Raw genomic sequence first — 19,671 nt, 5'->3', positions numbered from 1 at the left:
TTGAGTCTCAACACCAATGGAAAGTTGAAGTCTTTGCAACAGACAGCATGACTATCCAGGCATCCTGCTCACCAATTCCCCATACCAACATCCGTCCCATTTCTGACAGAGAGTGTAGGTTGTACATTGGACTCTTCAGTCAGCTGGGAAACCATTTTCATTCTGGAGCAGGTCATCCTCAACTATGATGGACTGCTTTAGAAGAAGCAAGCAATAATTCTCATCATATACTGGGTAAACTGAGACAAGTTAAACCCAGAATTGATCAAATCCAGCAGTGGCAGGGAAATGAAAATTCAAACAATAATGTTGCTTTAAATTATTTGTTAAGATGACTTATACTAAGACCAGATTTATTATTCATTTGTTTTGGCCTTGACAATTGATTATTTGTCAGGCATTTCAGAGAGCTTTAAGAGTCAACCATATGATATGCACTGAAATTACTGTGTTGGTCTGACTAGATGGGGTGACAGGTTATATTCTCAAAAATGCATTGATTTCACAACATTGATTGATTGAATTTGAACTCATGATCCTGGGTCGCTAGTTCTGGAATCTTACAAACATTACAACATAAAAAGAAGCAGCCAGAATACTCGAGAGCATGAAAGCTTAGCCCAGGGTCGAGAAATACATTGAGTTTCTGCCTCAATTAGGTGATAATTAGAAAGATGAATGGAGTGAATGTCAGAAGTGCACAGATATTTACAGAAACAAAGATGGCTTCAATTTCGAGAATATTAAGCTAAAGGAGGCTTCTTGGATTTTTGCAGAAGTAATGAAGGATTTTATTTACAACTTAGGGCAGAATTTTATTGCTTGATACCGCTTCCCCTTCTTCCTCCTTCGCCAACTCCTTTGACAGGCTGGAAGTGGGATAAGGTGTGAAAAAATGGGTGCTGGTGGAGCTGTGTCAGGATTATACTCTGGTTTAGTTCTGTTACTTTGGAAGTTTCCCAGCAACAGCCTACAAGATCAGTAGGTTTCCTGTTCTCAGGAGGCAGGCATCGATTTGCATACTTAATAGCCCTATTAAACTGCCAGCATGAAAGACTACCCCTTCTGTCTGAACAACTTCCTCACCAGAGGGAATTTCTCTCCACCCTGCACCCCTTGAGCTTTTCATTTCTAATTTACTTGCTTTGAAGTATGCTAAGGACTCCTACCTGCCTCAATAGTATTGACCTCTCTCTGTGGGGCTGCTGAAACCTCAGAGCTCATCCATTCTACTTAACTGCACAGAAACCCAGAGTGAACCAGTTAGGATGTCATCAATGGTAACATCACCATGGGCAGTACTGCTGCTGGCAGGTGTGGGCCTGGAACCTGATTTTTTATTTTTGGCAGGGTTTTGAGATCCTGAAGTTGGTGATAAAATACAGCAGAGAACATTTATTGCATTATAGAGTGATGGTGACACTGAGGATGAATAACATCTGCTTAATATAGCATTATACTCATTAGGACACCACAGCAACATCCAGTTCCTTTTAAAACTAGCCCTGAAAATCACATTTCACTTTTGTCACCTACTGGGTGGTTTTAGACAAATGGAGCTTTAGTACATATGTTTGGCATAAAAATACATGTTTGCATCATAGTTACTGTAATTTCTAGATAGCCACGTACAGTTTGTAAATTTATACCACACAATAATTTACGTAGTCATCAAACATCATAAAACATAAAATAACCCAAAAGCTTAAAAGGTTTGCAATCTGCAATTTTCTTGGGGTATATTTCTTGGGTATTTTCTTGGGTAAATCTTGGTTTGATTTAAATTATTACCTCAGATGGTGCAAGAATGTAATATTCTGCTGAAGTTTTAATATTTTATACAGTTAGCAGATAAGAAGATCAGAAATATTAAAGTGTACACGATATGGTGGGCTAAAGCCTTGTTTCTATGATGCATGGCAATGATTTCAATAAATTGGCAAGTTTCACTATTGTCTAAAAATGCTTAAAGCAACATTTATATTCAAATGAAGCATGAATATGTAAATAGAGAATTTGCCAGTAGCAATCTGTTCTTCACATATTTTGCAAAATATGAAAACTTATATAATCCAATTAAATATATAGGAAATGCACCTCTGAATAATGACTCAACTGCCTTATTAAACTGATTTATCCATAGCTTCGTTATACTAAGTAAATAAAAAACTTTTACACCATGTCCCAAATTTCTTGATACATTCCATAGTCTGACGTAACAATTTAAAACCTTGGGAGAAATGAGTTTTCTCTCAATTGAGCAAACAGAATTATCAAGCCTTCATGGATTCACAGATTCACACAATTAAGATGTAGACTAATGTAGTCAGGAGAAGCAATGGCCTAGTGAATTCTCGCTGGACTGTTAATCTAGAGACTCAGGTAATGGTCTGGGGAGCCAGATTCAAATCCTGCTATGGCAGATAGTGTAATTTGAACTCAGTGAGATCTGGAAGTAAGACTCTAATGATGACTGTGAATCCTTTGCCAATTGTTGGAAAAACCCATTTGGCTCACTAATGTCCTTTAGGGAAGGAAGCTGCTATCCTTACCTGGTCTGGTCTAGATGTGACTCCATACCCATGACAATATGGTTGACTTTTAACTGTCCTCTGGACAATAAATACTGAATTGACCAGTGATGCCCTCATCCCGTGAATGAATGAAAAAAATGTCAGAAGGCTCAATGTATATTCGATGGCCAAGAGTTTCTGCTTTGGAAATAACTGATAATCTGGTTGGATGCTGAATTCAGAATCTTATCTTTCTGAGGAAAATGTGGGTGTGGAAGATTGTGTCCTTCATGGAAACCAGGGTGCACGAATAGAGGACATCCCTGAGCTATAAGATAGGTTTTGCTTGGAAGCCTCCTCATGGGGCAAGGGTCCTACTTGCTGCTGGTAGAATTCCTGTGGCAACAAAAGGGGCCTTGAATTGGTTCCTGATTGATCACAGGGGGAAATCTCAATTAACAACAGGGCTGGAATGTTAACCCCAAACCTGGCACACTGCTGTCTGATTGGGGAAATCAGAAAGGCCATCTTCTCTCTCAAGTTTATGGTCTGAATTACTGAAAATGACTTTAAAAAGCCAAACCTTTTACCATTTATGTTGGAGTTGCATAGTCATGTTCTAAATGTCACTTTTAGTTTCCAAGCCATGAAAACAGTTTGGGTTGAAGAGCCTCCTTGAAGGCCTGCAAACTGGTACAATGAGCAGAAACTCACAATGTTGGTGAATTCATTTATGGGGTACGGCCAATTTTGTGCATGGCAGTAATATTTGCCAGTTAGATTGCTTTTTAAAATTCGTGCAAAAAAATCATGGAAAATTAATATAGAGTCATAGAGATGTACAGCATGGAAACAGTCCCTTCGCTCCAATTCATCCATGCCGGCCAGATATCCCAACCCAATCTAGCCCCACCTGCCAGCACCTGGCCCATATCCCTCCAAACCCTTCCTATTCATTTACCCATCCAGATGCCTTTTAAATGTTGCAATTGTACCAGCCTCCAGCACTTCCTCCAGCAGCTCATTCCATACACATACCAACCTCTGGGTGAAAAAGTTGCCCCTTAGGTCCTTTTTCTATCTTTCCCTTCTCACCCTCAGCCTATGCTCTCTAGTTCTGGACTCCCCAACCCCAGGGAAAGGATTTTGTCTATTTACCCTATCCATGCCCCTCATGACTTTATAAACCTGTATAAGGTCACCTCTCAGCTTCCAGCACTCCAGGTAAAACAGCCCCAGCCTATTCAGCCTCTCCCTATAACTCAAATGCTCCAACCCTAGCAAAATCCTTGAAAATTTTTTCTGAACCCTTTCAAGTTTCACAACATCTTTCTGATAGGAAAGAGACCAGAATTGCACACAAAATTCCAATAGTGGCCTAACCAATGTCCTGTACAGTCGCAACATGACCTCCCAGCTCCTGTACTCAATACCCTGACCAATAAAGGAAAGCATACTAAATGCCTTCTTCACTATCCTATCTACCTGCGACTCAACCTTCAAGGAGCTATGAACCTGCACTCCAAGGTCTCTTTGTTCAGCAACACTCCCTAGGACCTTACCATTAAGTGTATAAATCCTGTGAAGATTTGTTTTCCCAAAATGCAGCACCTCACATTTATCTAAATTAAACTCCATCTGCCAATTCTCAGCCCAATGGCTCATCTGATCAAGATTCTGTTGTAATCTGAGGTAACCGTCTTCACTGTCCACTACACCTCTACCTTTGGTATCACCTGCAAACTTACTAAGTATACTTCTTATGCTCCCATCCAAATCATTTATATAAATGATGAAAGTAGTGGACCCAGCACCGATTCTTGTGGCACTCCACTGGTCACAGGCCTCCAGTCTGAAAAACAACCCTCCACCATCACCCTTTGTCTTCTACCTTTGAGCCAGTTCTGTATCCAAATAACTAGTTCTCCCTGTATTCCATGAGATCTAACCTTGCCAACCAGTCTCCCATGGGGAACCTTGTTTAACGCCTTACTGAAGTCCATGTAGAATACATCGGCCACTCGCCCTCATCAATCCTCTTTGTTACTTCTTCAAAAAACTCAGTCAAGTTTGTGAGACATGATTTCCCATGCCCAAAGCCATGATGACTATACCTAATCAGTCCTTGCCTTTCCAAATACATGTACATCCTGTCCCTCAGGATTTCCTCCAAAAACTTGCCCACTACCGAGGTCAGGCTCACTGGTCTCTAGTTCCCTGGCTTGTCCTTACCCCCCCTCTTAAGCAGTGACACCACGTTAGCCAACCTCCAGCCTTCCAACACCTCACCTGTGACTATTGATGATACAAACATCTCAGTAAGAGGCCCAGCAATCACTTCCCTAGCTTCCCACAGAGTTCTAGGGTACACTTGATCAGGTATGCAATAAAGATAATTTGCATTAAAACTCCTTGATCTTTTGCATTGATTTGGCTAATTTTGGGAAAATTGCATTGAAATAAGGAATACAATACAGGGAAACAACAGCTCAATACATTTAAAATGTGACAAGAAGGCCATAGACAATGAAACTAACCTCTAGTTTGAAGTCCTGGACCACAGGTTTCATGTGCTCCAGGGCTGTCTTGACGGACATTCCAAGGTACCAACTGACACCGGTGCCATTTGTGTGTTTTCCACCTATCAGAAGGAATGAACCATTATATTTTTAACGTTGGTATAAAAGAAAAAAATAAGTTGTGTTTTTATCCCATATCTTTGATATGATATCCATAACTTCCACAACACTTGCCACCATGAAGGGTACACTAATTACAAGATCTGCTCAATGATTGAAATAGGGATCTGCAAGGCTGGGTCAAGGTTTTGATCTGCAGCAATGTGTGGCAGTGAAGCGTGGATTGCCTACAAGGAAATTTCCAGGTGCTGGAGAATTTCCATCAGTGAAGTCTCTGCAGAGTATGCAAGATTAGGTAGGAAGTTAGGCAGAAGTTTCCCAATGTCCATGCCAAGGCAATTTCTCTATTATTACAGTTATGATCATTCAAAGGAGAAAGTGAGGACTGCAGATGCTGGAGGTCAGAGCTGAAAATGTGTTGCTGGAAAAGCGCAGTAGGTCAGGCAGCATCCAAGGACCAGGAGAATCGACGTTTCGGGCATGAGCCCTTCTTCAGGAGGGCTCGATTCTCCTGCTCCTTGGATGCTGCCTGACCTGCTGCGCTTTTCCAGCAACACATTTTCAGCTATGATCATTCAAAGCCAATGGATAAGTGAAATATTCAGCTTCTTCTGAGGGCAAATTCAATCTTAAGGATGTTCCCAATAACAAGGACAAGGGATATTTAGGAACTCTCCAAAGGTCTAATTGAAAGTCAGATAAATTGACAATAGGCCGTGGGAGGTAATTACACCAAACCAGTGTGCAATCGTGCTTCAGTCAACAAGCCACAACACAGTCAGGCACTAACAGTTTGAACTCTGATGCAGAGAGCTGACAGGTGGGAAAGAGAGACAGCAGAGCCCTTCCCATGTGCCATCCTCCGAGCAACATTTGGCCTCTGCCCAAGGAACTTCGGCTCCAGGATTGGCCTGCTGAGTCACCTAATGACGCACAAATCATGATGCTTACAGACATTACCCTTCTTTTAAGGGATTGATGATGATGACAAATGTCCTCACGTTTGGAATGCAAACCTAAGGCAGAATATTATTTTACTGTTTATAAACACTGACTTGCAGTGCTCCATGCCATTTGGCAAGGTGTTAATATTGCTTTCATACAAAATTAATTTACTTTCGTATTAATTTTGAGTCAATATGGACAAATTTCACTCTAATAATAGGAAAAGATTACCTCATATGATTATAGTCTGTTTCCTAATGGAATGAAGATATCAGCTTCTTAAGAACATTGGTCTCGTTCCACTTTCCCTCAATTATAACTCACTTCCTAAGTGCAAGCCATACAGGAAATAATACTGTGGCAAGCTGATAAGGATTACATCAATTCTGACCTTTCCAGGGAATTTGTCAAAACGCCAATGGGAATCAAATCTACACCACCACCTCCCCCCCCCCCCCCCCACGCCCCACCCACCCCTACTCCCACTTTGTTATGTGAGTGGTGAGTGTGATATGTATGTTGGTGCATCATTTTAAGAATGTTGTTGGTGTGATTATTGAATTAAGATACAAACTTTAGAATCTTATATGTTAGTATTGCATGCTGGGCTAGGTTGTGACTGTGTGAAATATGCAGAATGCAAAATACTGAATTGGCAATCTTGCTTTACACATTCTAGGTTTAACTGAAGGCATCTCAAAAGAGCTGTATTAGAGGATTCCAATTCATTATCAGCTAATTTATATTATTGCACCAAGTTAAAAGCGATACCAGATTGAGAGGTTTTGTGGCACAATGATAGTGTCCCCACTTCTGAGCCAGAGTCCTCAGTGTAAAATCATCTCTTTACAGGTTGATCAGAAAATATCAAAACCCATACTGGGTATAAGAAAACAAAGAAAACCTATATCAGGAGAGTTCTTGTGGTGTGGTGGTAATGTCTTTACTTCTAGAGGTGTGTAATATGTCTGTACAGGTTGTTTGGAAAAACAACTAAAATCTATACCAGAGATTTGCCCCCACAAAAATTTTCCCTCACAATATTACAGTCTTACACAATTGCTGTGTACAACTATAGACAAAAGACTTTCAATCAACCAATTTTTTGTTTTACAGAACATTCTCATTCAATAGTCTGGGTCACCTTTGCTTTGGAAGCTGCTTCCTCAATAACCTATTTTCAAAAACTGTGGTTCCAAAGAACTTTATTATCATTAATCTGCAGATTATATAAACATATCTTGGTCCAACTCTCACAATGTCCATCAAAATGAGGATTCAAGAATTATCGACCTGGATTTTCACGATGACAGAAAGCCTTTCTATCATGGGCAAAAGTGAGGACTGCAGATGCTGGAGATTAGGGTCGAGAGTGTGGTGCTAGAAAAGCACAGCAGGTCAGGCAGCATCCCAGGAGCAGGAAAATCGATGTTTCGGGCAAAAACCCTTCATCAGGAAAGACTGGCATTCCTGGTGAAGGGCTTTTGCCTGTAATGTCGATTTTTCTGCTCCTTGGATGCTGCCTGATCTGCTGAGCTTTTCCAGCACCACGCTCGCAAGCTTTTCTATCATGGTGAACAAGGCAGAGATACCCAAAAGCTGGATGTTCTGCGCTGAATGCAATATCTATTACTTTTGCAGAGCCAGAACTGTTGTTGTGTCACATTTTGTGAGGGTAAAATTTCACAGTACAAACTGGGATAAATGTAATTTAGGCACATGGATGTCTACTACAGTGTACTTCAAAAAAGAGGTCATGCTGCTTTCAGAGTCTAACATCGGAGATCAGAAACAGGAAGCCAAAATTCTGATTCCCAAAATTGGGTTAAGGTTTGGTTTTAAGCTCACTGGAGTGTCAGAAATCCCAACCTTCCTGGTTGGGAGCCACTTTTGTATTGATTTACATGCTATGAGAACTCATTTGGACTCCTGTCTGCTGGAATTATGCTCATGAGCACAATCTCGCTTTGCAAAATCGAGAAAAAATATGTGCTTACAGGTCAGACAGTGTAGACAAGGCTTGTACTTGGAAGGAGAGTCTTCTTTCTGAAAGTTTACGCCCAGTAAGGTTAGTCCTTTCCTGCCAAGGTATTTCTTTGCATAAACTGTAAAAATGTAAGGGATGCATTCTACCCAGTCCATCCAACTCAAATGCAATCTTTAAAGTGCACAACCACAGTTTGTCTCAAATCCTAGCTACCTTGTTAATTCTGAATATTAGAGTCTCAGCTATATATGTAATGTATATCATTTAGAATTATTATCTTAGTTGCTCAGAATTCCTATTTAATCATTATGTCTAATCTTGAATTTGTTCAGGTTTGTAAGTATGTTTTATGGTTGAATTCAATCCTGAAATGCTAGTTCTTGTTTTCTTACACATATGCTTCTATGATTTCTATTCTTTAAAAGATTATGTTCTAGCAAGCCACAACATAACGATATCTGGGGTGTTCAGTATTCTGGTAATTGGGATCATGACAAAAGCAACTGCCACACTTGTCAAAAAGACATGTTAAATGGAATTGTCAAAAGGAACTTCTCAAAGGGAGCTATCAAAATTTTGCCTTGCCTTTTAAATATTTGTAAAACAATTTCTGGAGAGTTAAAATTAAAGCTTGCTTTTCAATTGATCAGTTCACAGAAGCCTGAGGATTCCATTATTGGATTAGTGCTGCATAACTTATATCACAACCACCCGTGATCACAACACAGTACCTGCTTTTTCTTAGTTTAGTTTCATAGCTACAAGTAATTCAAAGCTACTTGAAATGTGACCATGTACTCCAATGCTTGTAATCATGAGGACTTGTGCACCTGAATGAGATGATGGTTGTTATAAGATGTTATGTAAATGGAAGAAATGTAAAGATAGAAATTCAACTTTTATAAGCAACTTTTTTTATGTGTAGTGAAGTCTGAAATAGACCTGCAGAATTTTATTTCATTTCTGTGTGGGTGCTGAGGTTTTCCCATGGTGGTTACTGGGAGAGTTAGCATGGTAGATTTAAGGACAGATGGTGGTGGTTGGGGGCAAAAGTTGGAATGAGTTGGCACCAAGTTTGCAGAAGGGCTTCAAAGGTTTCTGAGGTGAGTATATGGTCATCTGAAGTGCCAAAGAGTAGGTACAGAGGCAAAGGTACTATGAGGTGCTACGCACAGGGCATAGTTTAGCATGGATGGCATGAAGTATTATGGGATAGCTGTAGCCTGTTTAGCATGGGTTGTAGTGGATGAGCATAAGGAGAGTGTAGGGGTGAGGGCTGTGGGAGGGATAGGGGATTAATGTTTTATTCTCTTTTAAATAAAAAAACGTCAATACAGTGCTCATGCACAGAGGGAGACCTTCTGCACTTGATATTCTCCACTCCCATGCTGGAGTCACCAAGCCTGACTCCCAGAGAATCTTGCCACGCTGGAATAAAAATCTGTATTTTGAGCAGACAATTCTCCTCACTCTATGGATAAAAATCCAAAGAATGGAATTATAGAACAAAATTGGATATAATTGTATATAAAAAATATAATTCAACATATCACATCTGTTTAAAAGAACTGATCAGTTGCAGTATCAGACAACCATCCTAGATCATCGCAATTTGCTGTGTAAAATAATTCCTACTTTCTTTCTGATTCTTTTGTCAATTGCCTTAATTTTGAATTTTCTAACCATCAAATTCCAGCACTCCTGCCAGTGGTAACAGGTTTATCCTGAATACACCAATAAAAGCCCTTCTCATATCGTACAGCTCTATCAATCCTTCAATGTTAATCTTTTGTTAGGAGCTTCTTTAGTCTTTGCATGTAACTGAAATTTTTCATCCCTGCTACCAGTTTTTCGCAAATATCTTCCATATTATCTCCATGGCTTTGACACCCTTCTTAATATATGATGTTCAGGACGAAACATTATACGACCACTGAGACCTAATTTCTGATTGATAAAGACCAAACATAAATGCCCTTGCTTTTGCATTCTATGTCTATTCATAAACACCAGGATCACATAAATTTTTAAAAGCTTTTCCAACTCATCATAGTACTTTTCAGGCTTTGTTTATTTAAACTTACAAGTCTTTTTGTTCCTGTACTAACCTTAAAGTTTTACTATTTATGAACATTACATACTAAAGAAAATAATATTTATTTACAATTTGAGAAATGAACACAGATTTGTACAATATGTAAAAATAAATTTTATAATAAGGTCTGTTTTGGGTCAATTAACATTAAGAGCATCCTCAGATCAATGGAATCTAAATTGAATAATCAGAAACTGGCTCCTGGCATAGTGAATCCAATTAGATTTGTCTTGTACTATTTCCTAAATTAGTGCATCATTGTTTAATGCACCTTATCCCTCATTCATGAAACAAAAGAGATTTCAACTTGATCAAATGCTGTAATTCAAAAAAGTTCTGAGCTTGGCTTTATTTGTGAAGCGGGATTGATGATTTTAACAGAATGAAAACAAATGACATGAGTTTATGCTGGGGACCAAAGAAGCAATTTGTCTCTTCTGTGTTGGACAGTACTTAAAACAGCATTTAAAAGAGATAGATGGCTAGTTCATTCAGTTCTACTGACAGAAACTACGGTAGAAATTAGATGTCAAATAACGTTCTGACTTTGGAATGAGTTGTGACATGTACGTGAAGTCATCTATCTCGGGACTTGAGGAGAACTTGTAGTCACAAAATTTTTCCAACAGTGGTACAATTATCAGCAATGGACTGTTTAAGAGTGGCATTTCTCTTCATCTTGTGATTAGCAAGTTATTCCTTCTTGCACCTATTGCAAAATTATGTTATTAATTCTATTTTATCACATTGTATCAGCTAATTTTGTCACCACATTTGAGGTTGGGACTTTCTTGCCAACCCCTAATTGCTCTTAATTCATGTTGCTTGGGAGGCCATTCCAGAGGGCAGTGGGGTTTGGGTCTGTTGCTCTGGAGACACATGTTGGCCAGACAAATAAGGATTCCCTAAAGACCATTAGTAAACTAGACGACTGTTTACGACAATCAGCAATGTTTCATGGTCATCATTACTGAGACTAGCTTTACATTCCAGCTATTTTAATTCACAGAACTTAAATTCCACCAGCTGCCGTGACATTACAACCTCTTGTAGCAACTATATTTATATGATGATCAGGTATGCTTTTGGTCATTGGTGATCCCCAGGGCATTGATGGTGGGTAATCAGTGCTGGTAATGCAGATGAATGTCAAGGGAAGATTCTGCACTGTTAGAGATGGTTGTTGCCTTATATTTGTATCGTGTATATGTTAGAGCACCTTTCGGACTAAGCCTGAATGTTATTCAGGTGTTGCTTGAGGAGTTTGGTCATTTTAAGATCTGAGGAGTTCTGAATGGAACTAAATACTGTACAATCATCAGTGGGCATCCTCGTTTCTGACCAGATGAAAAAATGAAGGCTGTTGAAGTAGTATCTGGACTTACAAATTTCACAATGATGATTTGGGGTTGAGCTGTTTTGCTTCTATCTAACACAACAATCTTCCTTCGAGTTGACATGAATCTAGGTATTGGAGAAATTTCCACTAGTTCCTATAGATTTCAATATTATTTCTGATTGTAACAGAGAATGGTGACTCTCAAATTATCACGGGAATTTAAACATCTTGTTCATATTTGGACCAAGTCTGGAAAGAGGTCTGGAGTGGAATGGATCTACTGCAACCCAAACGTTTGCTTGGTAAGCAAGTTTTTGATGAGTAAGTGTTACTTGATAACCATGTCAAACAACATTTTCTATCACTTTCTTAATGATTGACAGTAGACCCAGAGGGCAGTAATTGGCTGGATTGGATTTGTTCCCCTTTTTGTCATGTAGATATCAGTGCAGTGGCTGTGCTGGAGGTGTGGCTGGTTCTGTAGCTCAGTACTCCAGTCAGGATGTTGTCAAGGCCAATGATCTTTTGCTGTGTCCTGTACCTTCCACTGTTTCTTGACATCATGTTGAGTGAATCAACTTAGCCAAAACTGATATATGTGATTGTGGAGGAAGCCAAAATACAGCACATATTTTACACATTTGGCTGAATATGGCAGAAAATGCATTGCTTTTTATGTTCAGGTGCTGAACTCCACCATCATTGAATCATAGATTCAGCCCATTGATTCCAGGTTCATGTTGAGGATGTTCAAGGAGCCTCCTCCTTCTGTTACTAGTCCATTTCACAACTGGATGTGATCAGACTATAATGCTTTGTTTTGATCTGTTGTTTGGATATCATTTGGCTCTGCTTGTACATTTCTCTGTTTAACATGTTCACAGTCATATGTTGTAGCTTCAACAGGTTAGCACTTCACTTTTTGGTATGTCTTATGCTGCGCTTGACAATCTCCGCTGAGAGTGAGAGTGTTGGCATGTCATAAAGTTACAGATTGTGATGAAATATAATTTACTTGCTGTTGATGGCCCAGTGCTTCATGGTGCTTAACTTTCAGTTTCCACTTTGGATCATCAGGCAATTATTATTAGTCCCATGCTTTGTTTGATGCTGCAAATGAATCCAGAGATGGTTTTTTTTTGGAAATTCAGCTGATATCTGCAACGGTCTCTTGGTCTAAGGATCAGCAGTGCAACAAGTTACGTACCCTTCTTGGCAGCAGGAATGTAAACAAGAGGTTGCAGTCATTTTCTGATAAATACTGACTCTGGAAACTGAATCACAGTCCTGACAGTGCCAGAAGGATTAGTGCGTCCGGAAAAATGCAGCTGTACATTGTGTTCAAGCTGACTTTCCACAGTCAAGTGGCCTCTACCTTTGCTGTCAGAGATTTCATTTTAGTTTGGGGCAATACAGGACTTGAAACTTGGTGTCAGAAATGAAGCTGAAACTGAGTGAATTTTCTCTAGGCAAAAAACAAACAGCTACGAAGAATTTGTTAATCTGTGACTTTGGAGACTAAACCCTGGATTTGTGTAACCTAAATATGCCAAAAGAGTTCTAAAGTGTTTTGCGGGTCACAAAGTCATTATTGTAGATCAGATCCATGAAGATTACAAAAGATATTCTTACAGGCCTTATATATCTTCCTGGTGAGCCTCATCTCAAAGTAGAAGAGAGTATGCTCAGGAAGTCATCAATCCAAAAAAGACACAGAAGGTGACAGACAAGCATCACCCTCTGATCTAGAACCTATTGCAACAATGACACTCCCACATAAGGAACGTCACCCAAGGATTGAGCAAATACCAGACAGACAACAACTTGCATGTACGTCATTAAAAGATGCTTACTCAAAGACTGTTGAAAATGGGACAGACTGCAATGATCACAGTTTTGTTCATGATGTTAAAAATCACACAACACCAGATTATAGTCCAACAGGCTTAATTGGAAGCACACTAGCTTTCAGAGCGACGCTCCTTCATCAGGTGATGAAGGAGTGTCACTCCGAAAGCTAGTGTGTTTCCAATTAAACCTGTTGGACTATAATCTGGTGTTGTGTGATTTTTAACTTTGTACACCCCAGTCCAACACCGGCATCTCCAAATCTTGTTCATGATGGCAATCTTTGTTTGTTGACCACGCATATTTGGTTATTCGAGTAACCTGGAACTGTAAATGGTCATGCATGCAATTTCTTTTTGATGTTTATGTAAAGTGGGGGTGGGGGGGGGGGGGAATGCAAGCTCATTGTCTCTAATTGAGCTTATTTGAAATTGACTCAGAAATCATTTTGTTGGCACACTACAGCTTTGTTGCAACATGAAAATCCCAGCCTGGAAACAAATTTTACAATAGTTTCCTCATGAATATTTCCTGATAACTTGCTCCTTGGAAAGTACAGAGTGAGATATAACCGGGACTTACATTCCTTTTATATTAATGCTAATCAATATATCAACACCTACCTTCTTGATTGTTGGCAGGTTATTTCAATATACAGTTTATGCTAATTCTATTCTATCTGTACAATTCAAAGTTCCAACAGATGGAATTAATAATAACCAGAAAATGGAATTCTTGCTGAATTTTCCATTCCCCTGTTGCCACGCATTAGTACACACTCTGTGCTTTGGCGAAGGTCATCACCGATTCAAAATCAAAAAACAAGTCCTTCATTGTCCTCGATGCCCTTTCAACCGGAGAATGGGAAGATTGGAATGCTTGTAAAATTTTGACATTTTCATGGAGGTCAAAGAAAAATTGTATGAACTGAGCAACATGTAAGGCTGACCTGGTTATAATACATTCTAACATTTTTACCTGTAATTACTGCAAATGCGAGTAGTCTCGCAGTCCTTCTCCTCAAACAGCATATCAGGACAATCTCGCCCTCCATTTGATGGCAACTGAATGATGACACGATGACGGGATTGTATTGTTTTGGCATCATCACCTAGAATTTAAATACCATTATAATGATTAATAAACAAGATTTGGATTGCATGCACAATGAGAAGTTATGAGGGACTTGCTTGCTCATTGCTATTTTCTAAGTTTGTAGCTGGCTAGGTCAGAGTCTACATGGTCAACCTATAGTTGCTTGAAGGTAACAGCAGGTAAAGATGGCAGGTTTTCTTCCCTAAAGGCACTGATGAGCCAAAAGTTTTTTTTAAAATAATCAACAGTGGTACTGTGATAAAAAGGTGAGCTTTTTATTCCAAATATTTCTTAAATTCAAACCTCACCACCTACCTTGATTGGATTCAAACCTATGTTCCCAGAAAAGTTGCCTCAGATTCTGTTTTGTTAGTGACATTACAACTAAGCCACTATCTCCCTTTGTTGATTTATCATCTCATCTGAACGACTACATCTTTGATAATGGAGCACTCCCTCAGTATTGATTGATGTAATTAAATCTTTGTTAAAATTTCAGCAAAGTCCTTCACTGCCTTGGTCAGTGGTCTGACACACTGTTAATTTGATATGGAAATGCCATATGTCACACTGATGATTTTTAACACTGACATACTGTATTCTCGTCACTGGTAGATAAAATATTAGTTTATATATTTGCAAATTATTGAATTAGCAATTAAAGGCTTATCATCTCTATAGTCTATTTACAGTATAAAATCTATACATTTCTGTGAAACATGTCAGTACTCACCTGCATTACAAGATAAATCACAAGGTGTCCAGTGACTATAAGGTGTTACAATGCAATCTTTTTTACATGGTAGGAGACATGGTCTCACTGTATCTGGTCGTACAGTTTCAGGACATCTGAAGGAAACAATAATTATTCTGTTAATTTTTTTTATAATAGTGGGGCGTCGATATTTTAATCAGCATCAATCAATAGATGTTTTATTTTGCACATTCATAATTTTAAAAGAAACTAAGTGCAAACTATAAGGGTTGTTTCCTAAATATTATTTTTACACAAGGAAACTGGCTGCTTACACTCTGAGATTTGTTGGCATAATGCCTCTAAGTAGGAGCTTTTATCTTCCCACTATTTCTTCCCCACTTATCATGAAAATTCCTGCCATGAGAAAGGTATAACAGAAAGGTTTCTTCTAGTTCAATATTCACATCAGAACCTCTTGCTTGCAACAAATTAGACTGCAACCATTAATCTTTATTCATAATTTTGTTAGTTTGCTTGAACTATTGTTGTTATTGTCCTCCAGATCAGTGTACAAGGTGAGAAAAAGTGACATAACCAGATCCATTAGTGTTTACAAATAGAGCTTTTCATCATAAAAGATGGATTTGTAAGATAGCATAGTTCTTTCAATCAAAAGAAAACTAAGATCAATCACATGATTTCTTTGGATTCTATTAAGAGCTTGCGAAGGCAATGTGGAAATATATTTCAAATGCAATGCTTTGGTCATGTCACAACCTATTGTAATCCTGTCAGCCACAGAGACTGGAGCTCTGATCTGCCAATGAATTATTGCTCCACTGAATCAGACATCTACATGGCCACTCCCTATGAAAATCCTGTACATGGTAAAATGAAAGCTATTATAAGACTTTAGTGAACCATGAGATAATTAGGTAGTTTGTTGGACATTTGTCCATCTGGAGTGTTTAATTCATTTACTAAAAATTAAAAAGAAAATGACAGGAAGCCTGCAAAGAACTGTCAGATTAAAAAACAATGTTCTTGCCAGCAAAGTAACTTCTCAGATAATACCATAAACATGGCCTTCATTAATCATTTCCAGCTCACAATTATGTTTACTTGAGCAATATTTTTGTATGACATTTCTCTATATTCATTGAATAAGTTTACACTGAATACAAAAGTAAATTAACCATGGAAAATAAATTGATTGCACAAATAATGTTTGTCCTTCAGGCAGTGATGGCTTGTTTCTGTAATCATATTTTATTCTCAGAACTGACTTCTATAATTCAATGTATATAGTTTATTCACAAACATTTTAAAGATCTTTTAAAAGTTAAAATGGTCATTACAAACGTTTATGGGTAATGGGTTCATATAACATATGTTTGTTGTATTGATGGATGGGGGAGTTCATATTCAAAATAAAATTGGGTAATGCCTTAAAATGCACTAATATATATTTCTATGTGAGTGGTACCATATATGTTGCTATTGTTTAGGAAATTTGTATAAAGATCCATTGCTACTTATGTTAAACAGTTTAATGATGCTATTAAGTGAGCACAGGAGGAAATGATATACACAATTTTAACTATAAGAAATGAATTCTTCTCTCTTCTAATCAGCAAAAGAAAAGCAATATTTCATGACTTCATCTGCCTGGAATGCAAACATTATTGTTGCAATGCCAAATGATTTTATCTTAATTTATACACAATATTCTCTCTTTTGTTTTAATCATGACACCCTTTCTATCATGTGAGTTGCAAAGTATTCATAAATGCAATTACTATGTATTCTAGTAACTTGGAACTGGATGAACTACTTTTAGGTATTAAATACCACTGTGGTTCTCCCACTCTCCAAACATACCTTTGTCAGGAAATTGATAAAGCAACAGTATTAACAGACAATTTTTAGCCAATTATGTTTTTCCCGCTAACATTAATAGTAATGATTCAAGTACCAAATGAAATGTCAAGTCTTTTTTTTTCAAAATGGGAAATACGTTTGAATCAGTGGTATTGCTTGTAATTCCATTTTATGAAAACAATTCAATCAAAACAGGTTTTCTATTTCAATTTGATGGTGAAATGAAAGCTTGCGCTCATTTGAGGTTTTCAATTGAAATATTGATTTCTTTTGCAGTGTGTTGAAAGTGAAGTTAAAAGCAAATGATATAAAGTAAAAAGTGCTTCAACAAAGATTGGTGAAGCTAGATAAGTCCTACAGTGTTCTCTTATTGATTTGATTATAAAATGATAATACCCATCATCAGTAAACTGCAAGAAGCTTTGTCCTTGCTGATTTCAAGAGAAGTGTCACTTATTAATCCACATTGAGAAATACAAACATGAAGTGATCAAGATACATTTGCTGTTCGTTTTGAATAATCTGACCCCTCAGCACTCTGTACATAACTTGATCTGTGCGAGCCTTATGATCATTGCACCTTTATGAAAATTGGAGTAGTCTGTGTGTTAGTTTATTTAGTGTCATTTCAGACTAATCTGGCAAAAAGAGAGAAGTCAAAAGTGACAGATGTATAGTTTCCGTGTTGTTTTGATAAAGAATGAATTAGCATTAAAGTTTTTTAAAGAAAAGGCCAATGTTCAATTTTCACTAGTGCAAATGCTTTTATTACGCAAATATTAATTTTTGAGGGACATGATGAAAATACACCTCACAGAAAAGTGTCCATATTTCATTGTGAGCATATTTATTTGAATGCAAGTTAATATTATAAGGGTTTCATTTATTTTTAGCAGATGATGTTAAGCACAATTTCAATATGGAATTATTGTTCTTTTCTCCCTTGGAGTAAAACTTAACGCTTATCTTTTGAGAGAGTTATGTTAAACTAAAAATGTAGTAATATGTTTTTGGAATAGTGTAAGGAAGTAATGTTCACTGCAGTTCCAATTCTGTTAAAATTGCTTCTCTTTGAATAATCAGTTTCTCTTAATGTAATTGTCGCCTTTTACCTGGTGTAATTATTATGTCCTAACATGAAGGGGAGCATCCCAGAGGCTACCAATTCCCCAATTACAGTAATCTGTGCTACTAAATTCTCATTGAAATGAAAGAAATCACCACAGAAAACAGAAGTACACAGATTAAACCCAACTAATATATTTATAAATAAACCTTTATAAAAAGACTCCAAAATCATCATTTAGAAACCATGGAAATGACAACTTGGCTGTTCTCCAAACGTTATTTGTTGAACAACTAAAGGGCTAATTTCGGGACTTTATTCAAAACTATGCTCCTCTATCTTATATTAATACTTATTTGCCCAGCATCAGTTCTGACTGACTTAGCTTGACTTCTAGTCTCTATACTACAAATTTGAAGATGTTATCAATGTACTTAAATTGTTGCTCATTCCTATAATGTTCTCCTAGGCTATAGATCTTAAACTTTTTATTCCTCTTTTCCATGTCCTCTCCTTTAATCCATCAATTAGGTACCTCTGCCCTATGCTATGGAAAATGAAACCACTCTTAAAATGAATACAGACTTCCTTTAATCTAATTGATGCAGAAGAAATTTGAAAATAATCTAAGCTAAGTAGTCAGTGGGGCTAACTGGAAACAATGGATTAATATTCATGTAATAATCAGGACAAACCTACATTCACCATTGAATGGTCAAATCATAGAGTCATAGAGATGTACAGCACAGAAACAGACCCTTTGGTCAAACTCGTCCAAGCCGACCATATATCCCAACCTATTCTAGTCCCATTTGCCAGCATTTGGCCCATATCCCTCTAAACCCTTCCTATTCATATACCCATCCAGATGCTTTTTAAATGTTGTTATTGTACTAGCCTCTACCATTTCTTCTGATAGCTCATTCCATACACACACCACCTTCTGCATGAAAAAGTTGACCCTTAGTCCCCTTTCCCTTTCACCCTAAACCTACGTCCTCTAGTTCTGGACTCCCCCACCCAGGGAAAATACCTTGTATTTTTATCCTATCCATAGCCCTCATGATTTTACAAACCTCTATAAGGTCATCCCTCAGCCTTCAACGCTCCAGGGAGAACAGCCCCAGCCTATTCATCCACTACCTATAGCTCAAATCCTCCAACCCTGGCAACATCCTTGTAAATCATTACTGAACCCTTTCAAGTTTCACAACATCCTTCTGATGTGTTTTTAATTACTTTTATCCATAGCTTGGAGCTCAAGTAGAATCCAGATCACGTTAACTCCTATGTTATCACTGACTACTGTCTAATTGTAAGTGGGTAAATACAGATAAGTTAAAATTAAATACATTGCATTTTAAATTAATGTAGCCTGAGGGAAACATTAGTTTCATCTAAAGATATCACCATGTCATAGCAGTGTATAATGCAACACAAAAAGACACATGGGCATATCTGTTTCATAATTATTTTTAAACCATTAGCCAATAGCAATTTAAGGAATAAAAGTTTGAATTGAATTACAGCATCTGCCTAATAATAAGAAGAAATTATGGTTAGATG

General features: G+C 37.8%; 1 protein-coding gene across 1 annotated transcript in view; it reads right to left on the bottom strand.

The window, feature by feature from the left end:
• The window catches only part of LOC140480487 (thrombospondin type-1 domain-containing protein 7A-like), a 391,066-nt gene that overhangs the window by 84,164 nt on the left and 287,231 nt on the right, over nt 1-19,671 (bottom strand). The window contains exons 9-11 of the mRNA XM_072575404.1: nt 15,195-15,310; nt 14,345-14,477; nt 5,051-5,154 (exon numbers count right to left, since the gene is read on the bottom strand). Coding sequence (XP_072431505.1) covers nt 5,051-5,154; nt 14,345-14,477; nt 15,195-15,310 — 353 coding nt within the window. The remainder of the gene's footprint in view (nt 1-5,050; nt 5,155-14,344; nt 14,478-15,194; nt 15,311-19,671) is intronic.

The sequence above is a fragment of the Chiloscyllium punctatum genome, chromosome 8, assembly GCF_047496795.1.
Source record: "Chiloscyllium punctatum isolate Juve2018m chromosome 8, sChiPun1.3, whole genome shotgun sequence".
Taxonomy (NCBI): domain Eukaryota; kingdom Metazoa; phylum Chordata; class Chondrichthyes; order Orectolobiformes; family Hemiscylliidae; genus Chiloscyllium; species Chiloscyllium punctatum.
The sequence above is the reverse complement of the archived record's forward strand: the minus strand, read 5'-3'. Positions and strand labels throughout refer to the sequence as shown.